The sequence below is a fragment of the Python bivittatus genome, unplaced genomic scaffold, assembly GCF_059951505.1.
Source record: "Python bivittatus isolate LINGU-HERP-01145 unplaced genomic scaffold, Pbiv_v1 ctg000080_np1212, whole genome shotgun sequence".
NCBI lineage: Eukaryota > Metazoa > Chordata > Lepidosauria > Squamata > Pythonidae > Python > Python bivittatus.
The window spans coordinates 89021069-89047403 of record NW_028277035.1 but is presented as its reverse complement, the minus strand read 5'-3'; the positions used below and the strand labels follow the sequence as shown (position 1 = coordinate 89047403).

Below are 26335 nucleotides of genomic sequence, written 5' to 3'. Positions count from 1 at the left end.
ATCTGTCATTATGGGATGAGGTATCATCAGTATGCTGATGAAAAGCAGCTATACATCTCCATCCCTGGTGAAGTAAGTGATGTTGTGGCCACCCTTTCATGGTGTCTGGAGGCTGTAAGGGTCTGGATGGGGAACAACAGGCTTCAGCTGAACCCTGGTAAGACAGAGTGGCTGTGGGTTAATGGCTCCTCTGTATCTGGGATTTTGTCAACTTTGGTGCTGGATGGGGTGGCACTGCCCCAGACAGACCCAGTGTGTAATCTGGGGGTCCTCCTAGACTCACGGCTCCTGCTTGAAGAGCAGGTGGCAGCCGTGGCAAGGAGGGCCTTTGCACAACTTTGGGTTGTGCATCAGTTACGCCCTTTCCTGGATCGGGATGCCCTTCGAACAGTCACTCACACCCTTGTTATCTCCCAGATAGACTACTGCAATGCGCTCTACATGGGGCTACCCTTGAAGAGTATCCGGAAGCTACAGCTGGTACAGAATGCAGCATCACGGGCTATTGTTGGAGCCCCAAGGAGGGCCCATGTAACGCCTCTGCTCTGCGAGCTGCATTGGGTGCCAGTTTGCTTCTGGGTCCAATTCAAGGTGTTGGTTATCACCTTTAAAGCCCTACATGTCATGGGACCAGGTTATCTAAGGGACCGCGCTCTCCCCTATGACTTCAACCCATCCCACCCGTTCACACAGAGAGGGTATGCTCTGGACCCCCTCGGTGAAAGAACTTCGACTGGCGGGGTCCAGAAGGCGGGCCTTCTCTGCGGTAGCCCCCGCTCTTTGGAACATCCTGCCCCTGGAGGTATGATTGGCCCCCTCACTCCTGGCCTTCCGTAAGGCTTTGAAGACCTGGTTCTGCCACCTGGCCTGGGGTGGGGAGGGAATACCTCAAGCATGGGATGGCTAGCCCCATAGAGGCCTTCTGCCTTCAGCCTCAGATTTTTCATCCTCTTGGACTCTCCTTCTCCTTTTTAGTAATGTTTTTAATTAAGGTTTTATGTATTTATATATTTTATGTTTTAATGTTTGTTGTGAATCGCCCAGAGTTCCCCCATTGGGGGGAGATGGGCGGCCAAAAAACTTAATAAATAAATAAATAAATAAATAAATAAATAAAAAAAAAACAGTATCCAATCCAAGTTCAATGTAGAATAGCAAGCGGGAGAGAAATCAAGCGAAAGTATACAGATACAAATGTACATTTATCCATCCAATGACCAATAGGTGTGGGCATGGGATTATAACTGATGCTACCCCTTTGTTCCCCCCAAAAATAACGCAGTTTTTCTTGTAAAGAAAAGCAGAAATAATGTTTACTCACATGAAGTGTTTTTCTTTCTTTTTAGAACAGCAGTTACAGTAGCAAGAAATAAACAGCAAATTTGAACTATTAACTGGTTTATAAGACTAGACCATACTTTATGCTCCCACATGTGCTTTTCCTTCATAGCATGGGGGAGGAGGAAGAGGAAGTGACGTCACAGAGTCACCGCCTCCTTCCACGTGTCCATCCAAGAACACAGCATCTGAGAGTTCTGACTGCCTTTTTCCCACAAGGAACATACATCACATCATCCTAGTATGCATATTTCATCATCTTCTTACATCAGCTTCCTTTCAGCTATAATGACACAGCATTATTTCTGCTGATTAATGTTCTGTATTGTAAGTTCTGATGTGAATTTCTACAAACATCAACAAGTCTCACTTCAGGGGGGAGAACGTTCCACAAGGAGGGAGCCACGTTAGAGAAGACCCACTTCCTGGGACCCACCAAATGGAAGTCCCTGGCCGTTGGATCGCGTAGCACACCTTCCCTGCCGGATTTAATGTGACGGGCTGATGTGATCAGGGAGAGACGGTCCCTCAGATAACCCCGATCGCATCAGCCCATCCCATTAGATCCGGCAGGGAAGGTGTGCTATGCGTTCCAACACCCAGGGACTTCCATTTGGTGGTTCCCAGGAGGTGGGTCTTCTCTAACGTGGCTCCCTCCTTGTGGGAAGATTACAGTGACGGGGAGGAAGGGAGGGAAGGTTGGGAGGTTAACCGTTAGGCGCAGATGGACTATTATCTGGCTCTCAGGAATGCCCAAGGTTGTACCAACATAAGAACTGGAGAGAATCTTCAACATGCGCAAGAGAGATTCGAAGACAGGTGGGGTGTGAAATGGGAATGAGATAAAACTAAGTTTTGGCATGCGCGGGACTCAGTTCCAGCAATGCTTTAGAGCTGTTCACTACTTTCCACTAAATGAACTTCTGTATTGTCGAACGTTAGGAACCAAAACTTTCAGAACACGGCCACACAGCCCGGAAGACCCACATCAGCCAAATGAACTTTTCTTTGAACCTGCCTTGGTTTCAATGAGAGGTGCTTTTGTTGGGACTGTGGTTCTTACACCTGGCCCCATGCCATGAAGGGTTTTAAAGGTCAAAAACACCATCTTGAATTGGGCCCAGAAGCAAATCAGCAGCCAATGCAATCTTTGTGGAAGAGCCTGGTGGATCTGTGCTCATATGTCCAGTGTAGGAACAACCAGCTCTCTGTCAGCACCAGCATTAACCTTGGAATATGGTACAAACCCTACTTCCTAGCTAAGCTTGGAAGTAACAAGACTGTACTTGTGACAGTCATACTGTTGTGGTTAGGAGGGCCTTTGCATGGCTTCATGTTGTGCACCAGTTGCACCTCTTTCTAGGTCAAGGGGCTTTGCTCCCAGTCACTCATGCCCTAGTCACCTCCCGATTGGACCACTGTAATGCACTCTACATGGGGCTGCCCTTGAAGAGTATCAGGAAGCTTCAGCTGGTGCAGAATGCAATGGATGGGCAGTTACGTGTGCCCCTAGAACAGCACATGTTACACCTCTGCTCCGCAAGCTGCATTGGTTGCCAATCTGCTTCCGGGTCCAATTCAAGGTGCTGGTTTTGACCTTTAAAGCCCTTCATGGCATGGGGCCAGATAATCTGAGGGACTGCCTCTCCCCGATTACATCTCCTGACGTGTCCCACCAGACCTGGCAGAGAGGGCATGCTGCGGATCCCATCTGTGAGGGAGCTACACTTGGCGGGTCCCAGGAGGTGGGCCTTTTTCTGCCGTGGTGCCCGCCTTGTGGGACCTTCTCCCTCTGGAAGTGAGGTGAGCTCCATCCCTGTTGATGTTCTAGAAGTCCCTCAAGACCTGGTTATATTATCAGGCCTGGGGATCCCAGGGGACCGGTGACCTTTTAAGATAGCTCCATCACTGTGGTTGATATTCACTCACTCCTGTCCTGTGTGGTTTTTATATTTTAATAATGATTGTTTTATATTTTTAATCATGACTATTTCTATATAATTATTGCTTTTAATTGTTGTACACTGTCCAAAGTCATTTTTTGTAAGATGGGTAGCCATGTAAATTTGTTAAATGAATAAATTAAATAAACAGTCACATGCCACAGTTACTGAACTCAAACTGTGTGACTCTGGATGGTATACAAATAAGACAAATACAAAAGCCATAATTAATACATAACTTATTAAAACATACTAAATAAAATGGAGAACAGATCTGAGTAGGTGTACAACTCACCCATTGGGGACTCCATTTAACTCAGCTCAGAGCTTGGAGGAAGAGCTAGAACTTAACCACCTTTTTAAGGGCCTGTAGGGCTAACTGTATGTCTGGGGGATCATTCCAAAGAGCAGGGGCCACCACAGAAGGCATGCCTCCTGGCTGCCATAAGATAACTGTTCCAATGATGGGAACTGGAGTGTGTTAGAAGATGTGGTATGGGCAGATACCCTTTGGAGTAGGTGGTCCTGCACGTTACCTGCCCCTATGCCATGTAGGGCTTTATGAATTGTACCTGAAGTCTATTGGGAATCAGTGCAGGTCACAGGTAGAGGTGTTATATGGGCATAATAAGAAACATTTAAAACTCCCCATGCGGCTGCATTCTGAATCAGCTGGAGCTTGTGGATGGTCTTCAAGGGCAGCTGCAGGTAGAGTGTGTTATAATATTCCAACTGGGAGGTGACTAAGGCATGAGTGACCATGAGCAGCCCCCCCCCCCCACCAAATCAATGAATGGCTGCATGTGATGCCCAAGATGAAGCTGTGTGAAGGCCCTCCTACTCTTCAAGTAGGAGCTGTGAGTCCAGGAGGCCCCTTAGATTGTACATTCAGTGAGGCACTGAAACTCCATTCAGATTGAAGGGTGAAATCTCTTCAGTTCCAGGACCCCTAAGCCAGCCCAGAAGGTTACTCAGAAGAACCCAAAACAACCTAGTGGCAATAGTGGTGGAGTGTAGACAGTGGGGTGGGCGGGGGGGGGGGGGAGATTGACAATGAGGGCAGATGATTCTCTTTCAGGATCTCGTTGGATAATTTTTTTTACAGAGGTAGCGGTGTTCAGTGCTGCATCTTGCTGAGCTGGCTGTGGCACCATCGTCCAAGAACGCACAGTCTCCTCCATTTCCCAGGACTTTCAACCTGCAAGAGAAGCAGAAATTAGGCAGTGAAGAGTAATCCCCACATAGCAGTAAAAAGGTGTCTTGAGTTATAGTTCATTGGGGTAAGCCTGGCCTGGCCTTGCCTTGCCTTGCCTGGTGCCCTCTAGAAATGCTGGACTGGACTACAGCCACCATATTTCCTATCCCTGGGACACAATGACTGAGAATAATGGAAGTTGTAGTCCAACGTGTTCAGAAGGCACCATGCTGGGGAAGGCTGAAGCCGTTTACTATCTACTCTAAGGAGCAGCACTCTCGAAGACGTTAAGGAGGTTGTCTGTCCCACCACCTGAAGATCCTTTGACTTGCAGACATTAGGACAGGGCTTGGATACGATGTGCTGTTCCTTGCAGCTTCCTTTGCAGTTTTACTTCCTGGTTAACTCTCAGCTCACTCAAACCAATGCACCAATCTGGTAGCATGCCTGCCTAGGTGAACATGTCCTGATTAATGTAACTAACTCCCATGATAGGCTTGGTTTAAGCCTGAATGGGCAGAGTCATCATTTAAGGGAAAGTTTGCAGGGCAAGAGTTGCTGGAGAGTTGACAATAATGAATGGCTCTTATGACCCAATATAGGGAAAATTAAATTACTGGAACATGGCAGAATGGCATGCTGATGGGGAACCCATTGCTGTATCTTCCCTATTTTTTCCATTTTCATTGTTCTCACAGAACTGTGTTCTCCAACATGCAACTTAAGTGGGCAATGCTCTTGTTGCCCAGTTGCTTGGGAAAGAATCGTTTAAGTGCCCAAGACACCTGGATGAGCTGAAAGAGCCGTTGGACCATCTGCCTACAAAACCTTATCTTTCTGAAGGTGGCAGAAGCCTGGGAGAAGGGCATTATGTTCAAAGCGCATAAAGGCTCAGCCGAAGCAGTAAACCCATCAGAAGATTAATCTGACACACAACATATTGGAAACTTTCTCATAAACTATTCTCTGGCCTTCTCAAAGTGTCCTGTCACTTCCTCGGTCTTTAATTCTCAAAGATGATTCTGCAGATTGTTCTCCAGCTCATTTATTTGGAAGTGCTGATTGTACATCTCTGTTCTAAGACCTCAGATTTCTTGAGTTCAACTCCAAGTGAATACTAACAAGATATCTGTAGCACATTCTGAGTTACATTAATAGGGTCAAATCTGTGCACAGGAAGATACTGGAAGGTCCTGCCCATCAACTATATTCTGGCCTTAAAGGGTCCTTCCTCTCTCTTTAGGATTTAGTTCTCAGAGAGGATTCCAAAAGTTGTTGCTCAGCTCATCTACTTGGGTGTGCTGATTGTACATCTGTGTCCTAGGAACTCAGCATTCCCGGGCTCAACTCCAAGCAGAATTCTGAACAAGATATTTGTAATGCATTTTGAGTTATGTTAGCAGGGCCAAATCTTTTAGAGGGCAACTCCTGAATACTGGCAGCCTGGAGGCTCTTGCTAACATCACTCTGGAGCTGGAGAGAGCCTCACTGAAGAAATTTCACTTTCAGCTCTTGCCACTGAAAGGGAAAGAGGAAGACTCACGTTGAATTTTCTCCATCTAGCCATTTCCAGGGCTGATCTGGTTCTCTCTTGAGGCCAATCCAAAAGATATTTTTATTTATGAGATTCTCCACAATATCCTTTAAAGACAAAAGCTGTGCATGTTAGAACCTTTGCATTGCTAGATTCCCAGCTGAATTTCTGAACTTACACATACACTTAGACTGAAAAGACTAAAACCATCTTCTGAACAGTAGTCCAACCTTAATAAAACATAGCTAGTACTTCCTTTAGTGAGAGACAAAATGGGAGTACTAATAGAAGCAAATATGTGTAGCTCAGGGTTGAACTGTGGAGTCCTTGGGGTTCTCTGGGCTTGGTTCTTTTCTTGCAAACATTTCATTACCGGGTTAGGTAACATCTTCAATGCTGGAATGGGATGGGAGACAATAGAAAAGAAAACAAAAGACCAGAATATCTCCTCACCACCAATCATCACTCAGATAAGTAGAGATTACCACCAGGCACACAAGCAAGCAGTAAACAATACCCTAGTTGATGAATTACCAGAGGAACAAAACAAAACCCCCACCCCCACCAACACTGGCAGGGCACGCCACGGTATATAAACAGAGAGCAAACCCCATCCCATTCCAGCATTGAAAATATTACCTAGCCGGGTAACGAAAAGTTTGCAAGAAAAGAACCAAGCTCAGAGAACCCCAAAGACTCCACAATGGGATTACTGTAATGTCACCTTGCATCTTGTTAACTTTTTTGAAGTAAGTTTTAAACCTTCAGTAGAAGGTAAAAACTCTTTGATTTTCCTAGAATGGATCTTGCCAATGCATACTAGCAGAACGTCTGCTGTTTTTACTTTTGGGGTCCCGATTCTATCTCTGCCTCTGAAATTCACATTTCTTAAGCTTTTGGGAATAGTTATCAGATGTTTCCAAGTTTGAAAGCAGAAAAAATGAAAGCAGCAGATGTCACTGACTTATTTCAATGAAGTTTGGACTGATATTCTTGATTTTTTTTTTTTTAATTTTGTGTGTCAGCAAAGCTTGCTTTGTGAAACTGGCATTTTTGGGAACCCGGAGAAGGTCTGAAAGGTTTCTAAGGCTCTTGTTCAGAAAGGTATCCAAGAATATATTTTTTTAGTACTATTAGGAGAAAGGCCTTCCATTTTTTCATGGTGTAGAAGAGCAAGCACCATCAATGAAGCAATATTACTTCTAGGGACTGATTTATGATGGCCAAAACCACTTTGTTTCTCACCATTTCCCCATCTGTAATTTTGGCCAGGGAAGCTCCAAGTGAAATACAGGCGTTCTGACTCTCGGTCCAGTTCTTTTCCTCTTTTGAAAATCTGTAGCAGTGTCCCTGATGTCCAATCCAGGCAAGTGGACATTTATTCTCATCCTCTTGGCAGTTTGATGGCACTAATGTTCCTAGAACAGAGAAAGATGGAAAGAATAGACTCTGACTGATCCAGCCTCCTTCTTATGGGAAGGATGGGACCATCCTGCTGAGTTAGAACCTTTGTTAGTGAGTTCTAAGAATCCCCAACGTGGATAAGAAGAACCAAGTTTTAGCTGCTGTAATGACTTCTGTCCTGTAATCCTCAGATTAATGGAGACTGTGGAACTGAACAGTGATTTGCATGCTGGATTTGGACCAGGGAAACCAGATGCAAATCCACCTATTCAGCCATGAATCTCTTTGTGGGATTTTCCACCAATTTGGTCAACCTATCCCACATTTAGCCCACCTACCTCACATTTACTGCTTCTGGCAGGAAGTCAGTAAATAAATACATGTTTATCTATTTTACATTTCAAGATTTGCTTCTACTACTGTGAGCTGGCAAAACAGACTCAGTTCTTTGCTATTTATAATTCATTTTCCTGCCAAGTTCCTTAAATCACTATTTCTGCCCCTCTCAGTAGTGCCAGATGGCTATTTCTTCCCTCTGGCTATTTCATTCTGGATAAATCTTCAAAAACCAAGTCTCAGCTGAGCTAGCAAAAATTGGTGATACTTTCAACCAAGCACTGAGACTTGTTTCAAACACAGGAGCTGAAGGTTCATGGACTGGACAATTAGTTTACAGTGACTAAAAACCAGGGCAAGGCCAACCCTGTGTGTCTGTCCTATCTGCAGAGGTCATCCAGCTTCATGAAGTCAAATGAGAAGAAGCTTTTCAAAGGAACAACATTAGGGTCTAGATTCCTTACCCAAGTAAAAGAAGAGACCATGGCTGAAGATGAGGATGATGATGACAATTACGAGATGACACTTTCTGAAGGCACAGAAAGCCTCGCAGAATGTTGGCTGGGAGGTGGATTCTGACCGGCGCAATATCCCTGGATCAAAGGGAGATTGTGAGATTAACCACATGTACTCCAGATGGTGGTTCCTTCTAAGTAAACTGCAGAAATGGAAAAGTTTTTGCATTCGGCTCGGGAGTCAAGCTGTTGGGAATCCTGGAATTCCATCTATGCTCCTAACTGCGGTGGAGCCAATATAGACATTAAGCTTTGCCTTCCCCATCTCTTAACTACTTTAGGAAATAATTAATTTCTAGATGAAAAGAGATTTCCTCTGCAGTAAAGATAAGACTCCTTGCAGTGAGTTAAACCTTCTTTCAAGATTACCAAAAAAACAACAACAGAGAGAGACTTTGATATAAAGACTCAAGAACTCTTTGCAAAAAGCTTAATTATGAGAAGATGTAAGAAAGTTTTAAAATGAATGAGGGGACAGTCTTTTTTTCCTATTTTTTATTTTTAACATCTTTGTTTTTGATTAAAGTGCTTTGGTATAAATTTATAAATAAAATAATGACAAATTATGAATGGACCAATAACAATAGAGAAGTTTCAGAAGCTATTGAAAATAGTAAACTAGGAAAGGTGCCTTGACCAGATAGATTATTGAGTTTGTATTATAAATGCTTTGAGGATGAACTCTTACAACCTCTATAAAACACAATGAACTCTATTTTACAAGGAGGAAAGATGGCAGAGACTTGGGAAGATGCTAATATAGCATTAATACCTAAAGAGGGACAAGATTTAACTTTAGAAAAATATTATAGACCAATATCATTATTGAATAATGATTATAAGTTGTTTATAATTATTCTAATTGAAAGACTGCAAATAATTTTACAAGAATTTACTCAAGAGGATCAATGTGGGTTTTTACCTAAAAGACAGTTAAAGGACAATGCTAGAATTAAGTTGGATATTATGGAATATATTGAACAACATAATGAAAAATAAGCTGCAGTGATCATTTTAGATGCAGAGAAGGCTTTTGACAATTTGAACTGAACATTTTTTTTTAATAAAATTTTTTATTCTTTACAACAAACACAAGACATACATAAACAAACAAAAACATACAAAGGCATAAAAAAAAACATCTTCCATTTTATACCGTGTGTCAACCAGTTACCAACTCGTTGGTGCCCCTTTCATAATCTTAAATTCTCATATCATCTATTCAAAATATACTTGTATACTTATCAATTATCAATTATTAATCATTCATAGCTAGTCTACAGAATCATTTATTACAAGAAATTTTAGCTTTCAATAGGATTAGTAATACATTTTTATCCATCGATTATATGTGTATATATATAATGATTAATATCAAATTTCTATTATAAAATTTCCTAATCCATTACATTACTATATTTTCTCATCCAATCATTAATAAAACAAATCCCGTGTCATATAAAATTGCTTATCTTCTTACTCTAATTTCAAATATCAATTTAACTCATCTCTGCACATTCCATAATTTTCAATAACTTCCTCCTGCATAGGTACTTTTTCATTCTTCTAATTCTTAAAAGTTACAGTTCTAACCACTCTCAAAACATACTTAATTCTTCACTACATGTTTCAACAAAAATCTCTCTAGTTTAAAATCTATATGTTACTATATCCAACCATATATGAATTTTAGTCTAATCTCTTAAAACATTTACAATCAAATACAATTCTTTACTATATATCTCAGTTTTATACCTTATTCAAATGCTTGCATAGTTTTAAGTTCACCCTTTTCATTCAATATCCCAAAATATCTGGCTGTTTATTCCTTTTTCTATATTATTGGATAAGAGAAAGCAATAATAAATGTCCTTTCAAGCATTCTGCTTTTTGAAGCTTCTGTCAGTTCCATCATTGTTGTATTCCCCTCGTTTTTTCTTTAAGCATCTGGAGTAGTTTCTTTCAATATTGTTTTACTTCTTCTTTGTATGCATTCTCTTAGTACGATTTTCCATTATAATCTTGTATAATCTTTTTCTCATCCTCAGAACCAAGAACAAGTCTGTCCCTCTTCATTTATCAGTTGATTAACCCTTTTGATTCTCAGTTTATAAGCCTCAAAATAATTCTGTTTAGTGTTTCTGATTTCTTGTGCTATTTCTTCCTTTTCCATTGATCCCATTTTATGTTTAATTAAGTCCATTTTAGCTTTAATATCTTTTTTTTTTTTTGCGGGAATTTCTGCAACTCTTCTTCCAATTTTTTATAGTCATCCTCGATAGTTTAAAAATCTTTTTCTGCATTGTGTTTCTCGTATAGTCTATTATCTTGTGTAAACCTTCATTAAGTCAAAGGATTCTTTATCTTTGTTCTTGCCAAGAGAAAAAAAAAAAAGAAAAAGAAAAAAAAAGAAGAGGAGGGGAAAGGCTAGGTCTCTTTAAAAATCCAACTGGGGGGGGGGGGGGGGGGGGAATAGAGAGCAAAGCAGAGCTTCTAGCAGAAAGAAGAGCTACTGCCACTAAACAAGGCTCTTGTGACTAACTCAAACATTCCATCTTGAATATTTTCAAAGTCGCTTTCAGAACTGAACATTTTTGTTTAAGGTTTTGGAAGATATTAATTTTGGAGAAAATTCTATAAAATGGGTGAAATTGATTTATGCCTTACAGACCTCACAAATAATCGTTAACGGAGACTTAACCAAACCATGGGAGATACAAAAAGGAACAAGACAAGGTGCCCAATGTCCCCTCTTCTGTTTTAGTTCTTGAAATATTGAATAGAGACATAAGACAAGATGAGAGGATTGTGGGCGTAAAGATTAAAAAAGACTCATACGAGTTAAGAGCTTTTGCAGATGATTTGGTTCTGGTTTTGGTAGACCTTTTAAAGGGAATTGAACTTTTAATGAGTAAATTAAAAGAATTTGGGGTATTTGCAGTTTTTAATAAACAAAAGACAAAAATGCTAACAAAAACGTGAAGATACAAGATCAAAGAGAATTGATGGACAAAATGGGTTTTAAGATGGCAAAAAAGGTTAAATACTTGGGTATAACTATGACAAATATGAACTGTATCTTACTTCACAGTAATTATGTCAAGACATTGAATGAAGTTAGAAAAGATATGTCAAGATGGGATAAAGTTCAGTTGTCACTGTTGCATGGAATTTCTGTGATTAAGATGAATGTTTTACCTAGAATGTTATTCTTCTTTCAGACAATACCTGTTTTGACAAACGATGTACCATTTAAACAACGGCAGAAGGATATATCTAAATTTGTATGGCAGGGGGAAAAAAATCTCAGGTTAAATATAAGATACTACAAGATGCAAAGGAAAGAGGAGGGTTGGGTCTACCAGATTTGAAATTATACTTTGCTGCCTGTTGTTTAGCTTGGATGAAACAGTGGGTGTTCTCAAGAAATGGAAGGTTATTGGAGTTAGAAGGACATGATTTGAGATTTGGGTGGCATGGATATCTGTGGTATGATAAGGCTAAGGTTAATGTAGATTTTAAAAATCATTATGTCAAGTGGGCCATTCTTAGAGTATGGAATAAATATAAATTGAGGTTGTACCCAAAAACACCTCTGTGGCTTTCAGCAAAAGAAGCATTTTATAGACGAGAAACAATAAGTAAACATAGATGGTTAACTTACTGTGTTGTACCAGAATTTTCTCAAGGGAATTGCAAAATGAAATTGAGATTTGACAACAGAAGGAAATTCGTGTCAATGGTTTTCTTATGTACAATTATCAGAAAGGTTTAAAGTGGATGAAAGATTTGATGGTTTTGAACAAAGTAAGACTGAGTTTGAAATAGAAGAGCTAATGATGAACATGTTATTGCTGAAATGTATAAACTTTTGTTGAAATATGAGACAGAAGAAGAACAAGTGAAAGAATGTGTGATAAAATGGACTAAGCATTTTGGCTATAATACACAAATGGACCAAGGGGAAAATATGTGGTTGAAAGGATTGAAATTTACATTATGTTCTAGCCTTAAAGGGAATTTTTATAAAATGATATATCGTTGGTATTTGTCACGAGAGAAATTGTCTAGAATGTATAAAGGTACTTTGAATCTTTGCTGGAAATGTGAACAACGTGAAGGGACATTTTATCATGTTTGGTGGATATGTAAAAAAGCCCCCAAGAATGGATACAAATACATACATTAATTCAGAAGATTTTAAAGATTAAAGTACAACTGAAACCAGAGACTTTTCTTTTGGCATTAATCTAGTTGACAGGCAACTAGAAAAAAGTCATGGAACTTTGTTTTTATGTATGACAACTGCAGTGAGAGTATTATATGCTCCAAAGTGGAAAGGTTCTGCATTACCCACAATGGAGGAATGGTTGGTGAAGATGATGGAATCTACAGAGATGGCTAAATTAACTTCCTTGATCAGAGAAAAGACAATATCTACATTTATGGCTGACTGGAAACCCCTTATAGACTTTTTGGATGAAAGGAAAAAAATGTTCTTATGACTTGTGGTTTTGACGATTAGGAAAAAATTGGATAATAGAAAAAAGTGAGTTTTTTTGTAATCATAGATAATTTTGTAATCATATTTATATTTGCTGCAAAGGAAATCAGAAGGTTCTTCTTTCTATTTTTTTCTTATTTCTTTCTGCATTTTTGTTTTCTCCCTCCCTCCCTTCTTTCTTCTCTTTCTTCTGTATTAGTTTGGGTTAGTTTTTATGTTCTCTTCAAAACATTTTGTAAAATTTATATATATAGCAAAGGGTGGGAATTACAATTACTGCCTTTTTCTGGTTTTGGTAAGGTGACATTGATGTCTGTTTTAATGTCTTGTCATATGCTGTATGACAAAAAGAAGAGAAGCAAGATTCATCAGCACTCATCTGCTACACCAAAGGAATAGAGAGGGGAAACCTGGGAGCTGAAACCCTCAAATAAAATTTTACACACATTTCTAAGTTGCTAAGGTTTTCTTGCTTTTTGTTTTTTACTTTTCAAACCCAATAGTTCTCTTGAGTCAACTAAAATGTCGGTCTAAGTCTGATGGAAATAAACTGAGATACAATGTTTTCATTGAGCAAATAAAACTGGCTGGGGAATTCTGGGAGTTGAAGTCCACTCATCTTAAAGTGGCCAAGTTTGGACAACACTGCCTTAATCTTTTCCTAAGGAAATGGAACTCATTAATCATCTCCTTCTCTCTCTTTGGAGGGTTTCCAACATGGGCCAACAACTTTAGCTGAGGGGTGGGCACATTTGGAATGTACAGAGCATGTTGTGGGCACTCTCTCAAAATGGCTGCAAGAGAGGTGCCTCCCCTTCACTAAAGGTCTGCCATGATGGTGTGGCCACTCACAAAGCAGCAGCGAGACCCTCCCTCCCTCCCCAATCCACTCTTCCACACCATACTGACTTCATCTCTTCCTGGGCAAATGGGCCACTGTCTGACAAAGCTCCAGGCTGTACCCCTTTGCTACTGCTTTCGTTTGTTTGTGTGCTTTCTTTTCTAAGAAGGCCTACAGGGCCTTCCTGGCATCCATGCCAGATGCAGAGGCATTCTTGTAAATCAAGGTGATGCTCCAGACTGTGTTTGTGCTGCTTGGGTTCCATCTGATTTGGTGAAAAGAAGGTTGAAACAAAAAATAGCCAGGTGAGGCAGGGAATTGATAGTGAAGCGCAGAAGCTACAGGAGGGTCTGCACAAAGTGTGGGAGTAAAACTGGCTTAAGACATTTAACTGCCTGAGATAAACTACAAACAGTCCCTGGAACAAATTCATCCTCCCTCTTCTCCTTTCTGGAGCATCCTGGATGAGGAAGATGCCCAGAGAGATCCATACTAAAATCTATATTCTTGCATGTTCAGAGCTGACTTCCCACTCTCCCAAAGGGTGTACATTCATTGTACATTGTACATTTTATGTAAATGAAATGTTAAATCATACTATGATTACTCCCCATGGGTGTAGTAATGTTCTCTTTTTGTCTCATTACAATTCAGCAGCAACTTTTGGAAGTCCATCCGGGGACGCAGTAGAAGTTTTGGAGAGCTCTGGTGGCCATGGCTTGGACATTTCACTCAGATCTTCCAAATCTGACTCTCTAGCTTCCACATCTTGATATTGTTATTACCTGTTTCTCCCTCCTGTCCAAAAGTATGTCCATTTCTGAGAGAGGCCTGTAGATTTTGCTGCTGCTCATCAGATTGATTCCCATCTCTGTATCCTTCCTCAGGTTCATCCATATTCCACATTTGTGGATTTGTCTGACCTGGAATTAGAAATGGGGCTGTCACAAGAAGGAAGACCAAGATGCTTAAAGAAGCTGGCAAACTACTGATAATTTCAAGGAAACTCTTTCTAGATATAGGACACGGCCTTTCAAAAATGTGCAGCAGAAAATAATTTGTAATACAAAGTTTTTATCATCATGAATACATTGGGCAACTTTTTGGTAGAGGAGTAAAATCCAACATTCTGTTATCTACATTATATCAAAAGGGTTGAATCCAGTTAAGAGTCCAAGTTGATCTTGGTGGATCTTAAAAAGCTAAGTAGGATGAGAGCCTATCAGAGAATCTGTAGGTTAGACTGAGTAATTGAAAAACTTCCCATATAGCAACACACACAAACACCAATCCACACACAACACCAAGAAACACTTCTCCTCAGTTATTTACTAGGAATTAGGCCCAGATTCCTCTCCCAAGTGATAATAATTGAGGTGGGGGGGGACCTATAGTGGAGACTCAGGCAGGAGATCATAATTTCTGTGGTAATTTTTCTCTAGTATACACCCACGCCCTGTATGTATGTATGTATGTATGCATGCATGCATGCATGCATGCATTCATTCATTCATTCATTCATTCATTCATTCATTCATTCATTCATTCATTCACTTCAGTGACTCACCCACTATTTCCACTACCTGTAGTTTGTCCTGATCTCCTAAACCCCACATGCATACCATTCATGATTACAAAGACCTGAACAGAGTGACTATTAGAGACCATTATCCATTCCCACTGATCTCCAATCTACTAGACTGGCTACAAAAGGCAGACATCTTTACTAAACTAAACTTGAGAAGTGCTTACAACCTAATCAGAATGAAAGAACGGCATGAGCATTTAACAGCATTTGATACAAGATACGGAAAATTTGAATACACAGTAATGCCTTTCAGGCTAGTTAATTGTGGAGCTGTTTTTTCTAGACGCATGAACCAAATATTCATAGACATTTTAGATAAATATGTAGCTTTACTTGGATGGCGTCTTACTTTATTCTGAAGATGCCTCCTTGCATGTAACCCATGTCAGAAATGTATTGCAAAAATTACAGGACAACAAGCTCTTTGCTAAATCAGAAAAGTGCACATTTGATCTGGCTCAACTAGACTATTTGGGTTACAGAATCTCCACAGAAGGCATACAGATGGATCCATCAAAGGTACAGGCTATTCTAGCATGGCACGCACACACACACCCCAAATGCAAAAGATGTGCAGCGCTTTCTGGGCTTTGCTAACTTCTATAAGAAATTCATCTCTGTATTGCAAAGTTTGGCAATTCTCCCAGTCAACCCAAGAGCAAGTGGCATTTCAAGAGTTAAAGCAGTTCTTTATTTCTCAACCTCTCCTCCACCACCCCAACCCCTCCTGTCCCTTTGTGGTGCAAAGAGATGCCTCAAATGAAGCAGTAGGAGCGGTTCTACTCCAGGCAGAGAAGGGAGGCTGGCAGATTTGCTACCATGTGCCTTTACTCCAGAGCGCCCCTACCAGCAGAAAGGAACTATGACATTTTCAATAAAGAGTTGTTGGCAGTAAGAAATGCCTTTCCACAATGGAGACACCTGCTAGAAGGAGCAGCATACTCCATACAAATACATGCTGATCATAAAAATTTAGAGATTCTGCAAAACACCCAATCATTCACCCCTTGGCAAATCTGGTGGGCACAATTTTTCTCCCGCTTCGATTTTTACATCTCATACGTCCCAGGTTCCCAGAACAAGCTTCCAGGTGTCCTCTCACACAAGCCACAGTATGAAGTTCCCCAATCACCCCCCACCCACCCAGCAATAATAGTGCAACCGTGCAACTTTGAGTCACACCGTAAATCAGATAAACATGAGAGGCTGGGAGCAGGAAGACAAGCTGTTGATCTCTTGGATCGGATTAGGACACAGCAGCAGCAGCAGGATGTATGTGCCAGGCTCTGGATTGCTGACCTCCAGGGAGCCCAGAATGGTACCATTTCACCTTTCACAGTGGAGGGAGGGCAGCTGTTCCACAATGGACGTTTGTATGTTCCTCTTCCCCTAAGGGAAGAAGTACTACAGCTGTGCCATGACAACAAGACAGCAGGGCACTGGGGGGGGGGCGGTATTTAAAACCCAACAGAGAGCTCTTAGAGAGTTTTGGTGGCCCCATGTCCACTCAAACGTTAAGGATCATGTTTTTTCTTGCCATGTCTTGTTGTACAGCAAAGTCAGTCCCTGGTAAGCCAATGGGCCTGTTGCAACCACTGGAAACTCTCTCTCAGCCCTGTTTCTCTAGATTTCATCACTGATCTTCCTCCAGTGCGGAGATACACTACCATAAGGGTAGTAGTGGATTTATTTACCAAAATGGCCCATTTTATTCCTTGTAAGAATCTCCCAACAGCCCAGGAAACAGCTCGGCTCTTTTTAGACCACGTCTTCAGATACAGAGGATTAGTCAGTCATGTTATGACAGACCGAGGAAGTCAATTCATTTCCAAATTTTGGAGGACTCTCTTGCAATTATTAAATATTAAAATTCATTTGTCTTTCTCACACCATCCAGAGCTGGTCAGAATTACAAATAAAAATGCATTAAAAACTAAATAAAATAAAACATGATAATATACTACAGTTAATAGTGGGATCATCAGTGAGCAATCAAAGTCTGCCTAATTTTACAGCCAGTATAACAAAATTTAGCTATGTTCAAAGAAACTGAATCATACTGACCAGATAGCAATAACTGTACATTAAAAAGATCAGAATTTCCCAGGTATTTTACCAAATCGGGAATTACAAAATGGGTCCGTGAGTCCTTATAGAAGGTGCAGTATAGCAGGACATGTGCTATAGTTTCAATAGCCCCTTGTCCACAGGGGCACAATCTCAGCTCATATGGAACTTTTTTGTATCCGTTCTCCAAAACTTGTGTGAAGAGCATTGCAGCGTGCTAGAGTTAGTGCCCTTCAGAATCTGGAGACAGCTGTGTAATGTAAGTATCTTTCTGGTTTATAGAAAAGGGCTTGACTGCTCAAAAAAACATTCTTAGGTAGAGCAGACTGGTCCTGTTGGACTTCCAGGTCTTTGATAGGCTGTGTGAATTCACTGAGTGCACACTCATAGCCCATCCTTAGAAACACCTCCTTGGAGAAGCCAAGATGTTGAAGTGATTATGAAACAGTCCTGAACCATACTGGTTTATAATTGTCCTCAATAAGGAAAGAACTCAACCCTGTGGGAAAGAACAGTAATTTCAGCCAATGTGCTATAATACAAGTCCATGTACCTGTTTTGATTTTAGACAACCCTGCCCCCTCCTTAATACTACATTTGGAATGCTACTGAAATATGGCCCTTAGGAATTTGGACTGAACCCTTTCCAGAGGAGTAAAAGAAGGGTAAGGTCCTAGCTGGGCACCAAAGAGTAGTTGTACGCAAGCCTTAGCTGAACATAGCTTCAGTGCTGCTGGGATATGCTGTGCTCCTCTGGTAAAATGAAAGGATTGGATTGTGGGCACTGTTTTTTGAGCATTTTGTAGAGCGCAGTTTTGGTGTTCACTGCGTTTAGTGGAGCTATGAAAAACCATGCCCAAGTATTTAAAGGATTTTACTCGTTCAATATTCTGGCCATTTATCCTCCAGGTGTGTAGTTTAGGTCTCTTTGCAAAGATCAAGATCTTAGTTTTGCTATAGTTGATTTCAAGTGCTTCCTCAGAGCAATAACTGGCCAAAGCATTCAGGGCTCGTTTAAGTCCAATTTGCGTTTGTGATAGAAGTACTATGTTGTCTGCATACAACAAAGCTGCAATAGGTCTGTTTGCTAACTTTGGAGGGATGATGATCTAATTGATTTATTTTGCCCACGAGCGGATTTAGATAGAGATTAAACAACAGAGGAGCTAAAATACACCCCTGCCTCACTCCTCGGTGAGTTGGAATCTTATTGGTGTGGTGGCCTTGCATATTGGATCAAACTTTGATTCTACAGTTCTTATAGAGATTATGCAGAAGCAATAGTAACCGTCGATCAATGGTGGTGTGCAGGAGCTTAGTCCAAAGCCTTGCTTTGGGAACTAGATCAAATGCAGATCTAAAATCAATGAACATGGTATATAACATTGAGCCTGTTTTAGATGTGTAAGTTTCAGCCAGATGTTGAAGTATAAGGGCCTGAAGCCTGCTTGCTCATCTGCCAATATATGCTCTAAATCAATCCAATCAACTAATTTGTTGTATATGTGTCTGGCATAGAGCTTACTTATTATACTTAACAGGCTAATAGGCCTATAATTAGCAGCAAGTTCTCAGATGCCCTTTTTGTGGATGGGCACGATAATGTCTAGGCCCCAGTCCTCTGGAATTTGTGCAGTGCGATTGATATAGGTGAACAGGGAAGCAAGAACAGGGCTCCACCATTCCAAATTATTGCATAGTATTTCGGACATAATAAAGACATTGCCCGGAGCTTTACCAGGTTTTAGCTGATTTACGAGCATCTTTATTTCAGCACTTGTGACTGGAGCCCAATTAGGGAGCAGGTTAGCATTAAGATCTAAGTCCAATTTAGGAGCCTCTTCTTGTGAATATGATGCTCTAAAGTGGTCCTCCTACCCAGATGCAGGTAAAAGGTAAGGAAGTGAAAGGGGCCTGTCAATTGGATGGAAAGCTACATAGAGTTTCTGGCTTGAGATGTTGTTCTCAGTTGCTGCCAGTAAGCCCTAGTGAATTCCCTTTTCTTGTTTTGTAAAAGATGTTTGTACTGTTTCTTCAGGAGCATAAAGTCCTGGATGGAAAGCTCACCTGGGTTCCCTTTATATAACTTAAATTCCCTGATCAGTTTACTCTTGGCCCCAAAAACATTCTGTATCAAACCCAGGCTGAGAGAGGTAAGTCCTGCCTCCTTGTTTTTCTGTCTTCCTTGATATCTGGGTGGACAGCACTGAGTGGAGTCACTGAATCAGTTGGGTGAATGCCTGCAAAGGAAAGTTTCCAGACTTCTCTCTGACTAGTAGAATGAAATTTCTGTGCCCCTTCAGACAGAAGCAGCTGAGAAATTTGCTGACTAAAAATTGCTGAGTCCATTTGACATGGATCAGCCCCAGCTCTAGATCCAGTTCCGAAACTGGAGTGGGTTCTCTTTCCATAAAGCAATTGTCAAATGCTTTTATAACTGTAATACCTGGAAGATGATCACTATCAGGTCGATTATCTAGATAAAAGGTTTGTGCAGAAGTAATCAAATTCCATGTATTATCAGTATAATCAATCGGGGAAGGTCTTGAACCAACCCAGTGGGAGAATTTGCCAGGGAAATCACCGCTGATCGATCCATTCAATAGATATAAATTTAGTTTAATTGTTTGTAATAGACACAGCCCCCTATAATCCCCCTTTGAATCTTTAGATTGCCAGGATAATAAAGGGGGAATTGTGACTGGTCTGGAGGATACTGGTGGAACTAAGTAAAAAGTGCCTTATCATTCACCCCTACCCTAGCATTTAGGTCACCAGAAACTATTACATAAGCTGAGGGGTTATTTAACATGAGAGGACTTATGTATGCTTCGAATTTGGTCCATAAGCTGTTAAATTGGGACCTGTTTTGAGAAGGTGGAAGATAAACATGAACCAATAACAATAGAACATTGTTAAATTTTAGCAGCACAGACATTGCATCGCACTCCATTGGGTCTAGCTGTATAGTATTGCAACATAGCTTAGTTGAAATTTGTACACTTAATCTACCACACAATCTACCTCATCCTGCTCCAGGAGCTGCTGGGAGTGAGAAAGATTTATACCCACTTACTTTATACAAGTTGTTATCAAGCCAGGTTTCTTGGGATAGGAATAAGTCAGATTCAGCAACGTAATTTATAAAAGCAGAGACCTTGGATTTTACATTCCAACCTGCAATATTCCATAAGAGAATAGTTAGGGGTTTAGGAGCATCCAAATGTGAGTCTGAGCTCCCAGTAGTGGCCGTCGTTAAAGGCAAATCCTGAAGGGGGATGGAAACACAAGTTCTTCAGTACTGTTGTTAAGATCAGCTGTTGGAGAGATGGGTATATTTTGGGTGTCAGAGAAAACAACATGAGGATCAGAGTAGGTAGCTCCAGAGATGACATAAGGCTATATAAATTGAATTTATATATGAATGCCAAAGCCAGGCCTATGTCTCTGAGAAGTTGCCCATTGCTGGGAAAGGAATCCTCCACCTTTGATCTTCAGCATCCCCATCTAGCCTGCACAAAGATTTATAGGCATTTTCTGGGGAATACAATTGGGGAGCCACCCTATAGGAGGGTGTTAAAAGCACGCCTGAATCCGATGAAGGCAAAAAGTGAACTTTTTCCTCAGGATCGATGTGCTTTGGATTCTCTAATTGATATAAAATTTGTCAGGCTGCAGATTATCAGGGACTGGGTTAGATACTACAGATTCTCCAGCAGTGGTCTATATGCCTGGCCTTTTTATTACTGTAGCAGTACTAGCAATTTGTTGATTGAGTGCATTGCCAAAGTCCTGAGTACGTGATACGGCCAAGTTAATTAATGGCTTTCCTGTACAACGTGTGATCCCCAGCGTTTCTCTTTGAGTCATCTGGATTATTGCCAGATTTAGAGCAAGCAGTCATCATACAGAGTCTGGATGAGCAATCAGCTTTTTCCTCAGCAGACTCCCTAGCTGTAGATAACACTGTTTGCGGATTAGCACTCTTCTTCCTCAGGGTCACTGCCGATGAAACATCCCCAGAGTTATCTGGATTCAAGCTGCTACGCTCAGATTTTAAAGTGGTAATACCCTCTGGGGGAAACTGATCCAAAAGCAGGCTAACTTTCTCTGAACCGAAGACACGTGCTGGAAGTATCGAAAGGGTGCTCAGGGAGGGCTTCATTGTGAAAAGCACTGTAGGCTGCTTAAATGTTAGCAGAGTTTGCACGCAGCCCCTTCTAGATGGCAGCCATCTGGCACATAATAGATCTATGGAAGAGCTTTCGCAGCACAGCAGCTGGCTCCAGGACAGGATAGCTGCCTTTCTGAAGTCCCATCATCCTCTGCTCACTCTGTTGTTGGAAATCTGCAGAGTGATCTGATTGCTCTGTAAGTGTGATGGAATGGACTTATGAAGGCCAGGCTCAGGGAGATAAGCATGTTCTTAGCCCCCAGCAAGAGCGTGGGAAGTTCAAGAAGATGAGGCTGGCACCTCCCTAAGGAATTCACGGTGTTGTGGCTGGCTGGCTGGCTTGGGAACTAGGGTTGAGCCTGGTGAGATTTCTGTCTTGAGGTTGGAGCTAATAAATGCAACAGAACTGTATTTGCATTGTCTCTTGGAGTTCTTTGGGCTGAACCTGACATCAATCTCTCCAGACTCAACCCTAGTTCCCAAGCCAGCCAGGCACAACACCGTGAATTCCTTAGGGAGGTGCCAGCCTCATCTTCTTGAACTTCCCACGCTCCTGTTGGGGGCTAAGAACATGCTTATCTCCCTGAGCCTGGCCTTCATAAGTCCATTCCATCATAGTAAGTAATAATTGCACTCGTCTCATCTCTGCCCTTTTTTTTTTTTAACTCCCCTTGAGAGTTAAACCCTCCACAGTTACTCCTTTCTCTCCTGGTGGATTCAAAAGTGGGGTCAGCTCCAGATTCCCTGTTAGCCGCTCGCTGTTTGTCGGGGTGATCAGCAGCTGTCTTTCTGGCTTCTGCTGTTTTATTTGGGTGACTCTCCATGCACTTTGCACAGGACTCCTTCAGTTTTGACTGCAGTTAAAAGTTCAAAGACGGAGAGCACCATTTGTGCTGTAAGCAGGCCTGGCCTAGATATAAAGTGTAACATTCTTCCTTTTTAAGTTCATATCATCCCTGTCTTGCATCAGCAAAGCCACTGATGAACAGACAGCAGTCATCTGGGCAGGGGAGATATCCTCTTCCAGGGAAGAAGAAAGTTCTATAAGCTGTCGACTTTTCATTTCTGTCTGTAGATCCCATTCCAAAGAGTTTTAAGTGTTATATCTATCTGGAGAGGAAGTAGGGTCAGAGTTATTTACTGGAGTTGTCAGTTTATTGTAAATTCGTCCATTTTCTGCTGCTTCAGAGGCTCGGATGGAATCTGTGCTACGGAATGTACACGCTGTCTCTTCTTCCTTTTTCCCATTCTTGAATCCTGGTTTGTATTTTATCAAGTTACAACTGGAGCAGATAGACGACCTCTCGGCGATACAGTTGATAAGAGTAAATTAAAAAGTACGAAAAATAAAATAGGATGTCTCAGGATAAAATAAAGTAAAATAAAAACAGAGCCCAGGCTCAAAGCTGCTCAGCTGTCACCATCCGGAGGCCGCCACGAGAAGCTGAGAAAGTTAACCAACGATTGCAACCATGTTTAAGATTGCTGTATGTCTTGCCAGCAAGACAACTGGACTGATCTCATACCTCTTGCTGAATTCGCTTACAACAGTGCAGTACGCTCATCAGTTGGTATGTCACCATTCCAGGCAACTTACAGATTCCACCCACGGGACTTAGCAACAACCACTCAGGAACACACAGTCCCTCCAGCCACAGATTTCCTCCACAGAGGCAAGCAGCCCAAAGCCTCTTAAAGGAGCAGCTCAGACTAGCAAAGGCAGTGGATGCAAAAAAGCAGCAGATACACATGGATAAGAGAGAGCTAGAATTGAGACATTTCTTTTCTTTTTAATAATAATTTTTATTAGAGTTTTCAGCTACAAGAATAAAAAACGAATACCAACTAAGGAAGAGGAAGAGATAGAGGAAAGAGAAAAATAAAATAAAAAGGAAGATATATAAAAGATGACTCCCCACTCCCTCCAGACAAATAACTCTTCCTTCCTTCCCTCTTCCCTTCCTTTTCCTTTCATAGTTCCTTCCTTCCTTCCCTCTCCCATTCTTCCCTCCCTCCCTCTTCCTCCCTCCCTTCGCTCCCTCCTCCTCCCTTTTCATTCCTTCCTTCCCTCCCCCTTCCCTCCCTTTCTTTCTGTCCTTCCCTCCCTCTTCCTCCCTTCCCCCTTCCTCCCTCTTCCCTCCTTACTTCCATCCTTCCTTCCTTACTCATTCTTCCCTCCCTCCCCTTTCCTTCCTCCCTCCCTCCCCTCCCTTCCTTCCCTCTCTTCCTCCCTCTCACTTCCTTCCATCCTTAGTCCCCCTCCCTCCCCTCCCTTTCTTCCTTACTCCTTCTCACTTCCTCCCTCCCCTCTTCCTTCCCTCCCTCCCTCCCCTTCCTTACTCCCTCTCCCTTTCCTCCCTCTCCCTCCCTTCCCTCTCACTTCCTTCTTTACTCCCTCCCCCTTCCTTCCATCCTTACTCCCTCTCCCTCCCTTTCCATCCCTTCCTTCCCTCCATCTCCCTTCTTTTTCCTTCCCTCTTCTTTCCCTCCCTCCCTCCCCACATATATTAGAGGCTTGTGCAACTTTCAGAAAAGCCCTTGCCTCCACCTTGGCTGACACAGGAACTTTGCTGCGGGGAGGTGGAAATTCTGGTAACCATGACAAAAAAACAACACCTCCTCGCCAGCAGTCATCACCCAGAGAAGCAGAGATTAACACCAAGATTTATACCAGAAGTAAACAATACCATAACCAAGGGACTACCAAGAAAAAAAAAATAGCCCACCCTCACCAACACTGGCAGGGCAAGCCACTGCATATAAACTGAGAGCAAACCCCACTCCCTTCGAGCACTGAAGATGTTACCCAGCCGGGTAATGAAACATTTGCAATCAATCAACCAAGCTCAGAACCCCCAGGACGCCACAGTTTCCGTAGTATATAGATAACAAAGGGAACGCAGATGGGTGGATTGAGTCTGTCTGAGCGAATGTGGGAAAAGGAAAGGGCTTCCCATGCCTAAATGAATGCGGAGGAATTCACTAGACACTTTTTTATATATCAAAGTGTAATCTGAACAATAACCCATCACCCATTCTTACTGTACTTTGCTTAGCTGTCTGTGTTACAAATTCTTTCTAGTAAATTTCCTGCTCAGTTCATTGGTTAATAACCAGGTGAAATGCAGCGCTGTAACGTCTGCCTCGTGTATGCCCCGAGTCACCAGTGGTGCAGAGAGGAAATAAGAGGTTTTGGATTTTGCTTCCACACCAAGGGCAGCGCTGTTTGAATGAACCCTGCTGGAGTCAGGAGCTGTATTTGCAGATTAAAAGCTCTTGTGCGGGGAGCATCCCACAGCGGTTCTATGAATGAAAAGTTTATGGATAGCGAGCAAAGGGAATATTAATCACTTTCCCAAGATGCTCGATCACAATATCAATATGAATGAGAGTTAAAATATTGGAGAAGACCACTAATTCTCTGCAAATGCTTGGTGATTTTCGGGAGGGGCTTCTCTCTGACACCTGTATCCTTTCTGGCCTAAGCAAACTTAGCAAGAACTGGACCTAAACCACCCAGAGTCGTTTTTTAAAGAGATGGGTGGTGACCAACTTGTATCTAAATAAAAATAAATCAATAAAAAGGAGCGACCCAACCAGACGCTGCACTTTGTCTTCCTTACCTGTCTTGCAATACTGTTCTCCCCCGGAATCGTTCGGGTGCCTTCAAGTCAGTCTTGACTCCTGCCGATCACCTAAAGGATCCTGCAGCTTTCTCGGAAGGTTGTTTGGAAGCGCTTTGCCCTCGCCGGCTCCTCCTTCCTGGGGCGGGGAGAGAGACTGGCACAATGTCACCCAGCCTAGTTTGTGCCTCGAGTGGGACCGGAACTGACTGGCTTGCACCCAGGCGCCTTCACCACTTCACCAAAGCGGCTCTCTGTTCTTAATAACGGAGAACACTGAATCAGTCAAAGGATTTAACCCCACCGCGCTCACTGTTCCGCGGAGCTCCCCAGGATGGAAACGCAGCGAGCAGCTGGCTGCTTCCTCCGGGCCGGGAATGGGTGAAAGCAGAAAAGAGGTTTCTGCTCGATCTGCTGCTTGTCGAGAGCGGAGAAGACTTCTCAGGGCGAGGACGCTCCTACCAACAGTGTCAAAAAGGAAATTAAAAACCAGATCGGGAAGCCAACGTCCAGCGACCAGACGGCGAGCGGGCACCCTTAGGGCTCTTTCGAAGTCATCTGATACTTTTTACCTCGAAAGCAGTCGATCCTCCTTCTAATACTGATTGGCTGGAGGGAACCTCCTAGGAAGGCAAATTGCTGAGGTGCTAAGTAAGCCATAACTCACCTTGACTTAATTCACCGAGGTGGGGAGAGAAGAACCCTGTTACTCCACGCCTGCGTTTCTCAACCTTAGCAACTTGAAGATGTGTGGACTTCAATTCCCAGAGTTCCCCAGCCAGCCATGCTGGCTGGGGAACTCTGGGAGTTGAAGTCCACACACCTTCAAGATGCCACAGTTGAGAAACACTGTTATGGGGGCAAAGAACTAAGAGCCTGATAGCACTTTTGCTGACTAAGGTGTTTTATTAATGGGCATAAGCTTTTGGAAGCTGCCGTTCAGTTCATCAGATGTGTAGAGTGGCTAAACTGATGTAGGATTTAAATTGGGGTGAGGCGGGGATGGAGGGGCAGCAAATGGGTGGTGGAGGTTGCTGGGCTTGGGACCGGAGAGGTATTCGTGTTCAAGTCCTCCTTCGTCAACAGAAACACACTGTTTGGGCCAGTTATTCTCTCAATCCATTTTACCTCCTGGATGGTTTTTATGGGGATTAAGTGAGGGACAGAGATCCTCCTGTAAGTGGAGAAAAATGGGGTATAAATCTAATGGGAATGCCTTTTTTTTAGTGTTCTGTAATCCCAGCCTGCTTAAGAGCTGCAGATCCTGCCTGTT

The 26335-nt window shown here is 42.2% G+C and overlaps 1 protein-coding gene across 2 annotated transcripts; it reads right to left on the bottom strand.

Annotated features, from left to right (window-relative positions):
• Window positions 1-1158: 1158 nt before the first annotated feature.
• On the bottom strand, window positions 1159-25815 carry LOC112542968 (C-type lectin domain family 2 member B-like). 2 transcript variants are annotated; one of them, XM_088134628.1, is made up of 6 exons: window positions 25063-25815; window positions 14396-14533; window positions 8215-8343; window positions 7256-7428; window positions 6020-6117; window positions 1159-4479 (listed from the first exon to the last, which is right to left on the bottom strand). In XM_088134628.1, exons 2-6 carry the CDS (start codon window positions 14514-14516, stop codon window positions 4356-4358), a joined length of 645 nt encoding a protein of 214 aa, XP_087990754.1. In that variant the 5' UTR covers window positions 14517-14533; window positions 25063-25815; the 3' UTR covers window positions 1159-4355. The 2 variants fall into 2 exon arrangements, with proteins under 2 accessions (XP_087990754.1, XP_087990755.1); XM_088134629.1 differs by lacking the exon at window positions 25063-25815 and adding an exon at window positions 20342-21012.
• Between the last annotated feature and the right edge of the window lie 520 nt (window positions 25816-26335).

Bases quoted from the DNA above. Each gene is read 5' to 3' on its own strand.
- LOC112542968 (XM_088134628.1), bottom strand. From the start codon at position 14,516: ATGTGGAATATGGATGAACCTGAGGAAGGATACAGAGATGGGAATCAA. The intron at 6,118-7,255 runs GTGAGAAACAAA...TTGTCTTTAAAG, and splicing joins AAATTACAGATGGGGAAATG to GATATTGTGGAGAATCTCAT. The intron at 4,480-6,019 runs GTGAGTCTTCCT...CTTCTCTTGCAG, and splicing joins CTAGATGGAGAAAATTCAAC to GTTGAAAGTCCTGGGAAATG.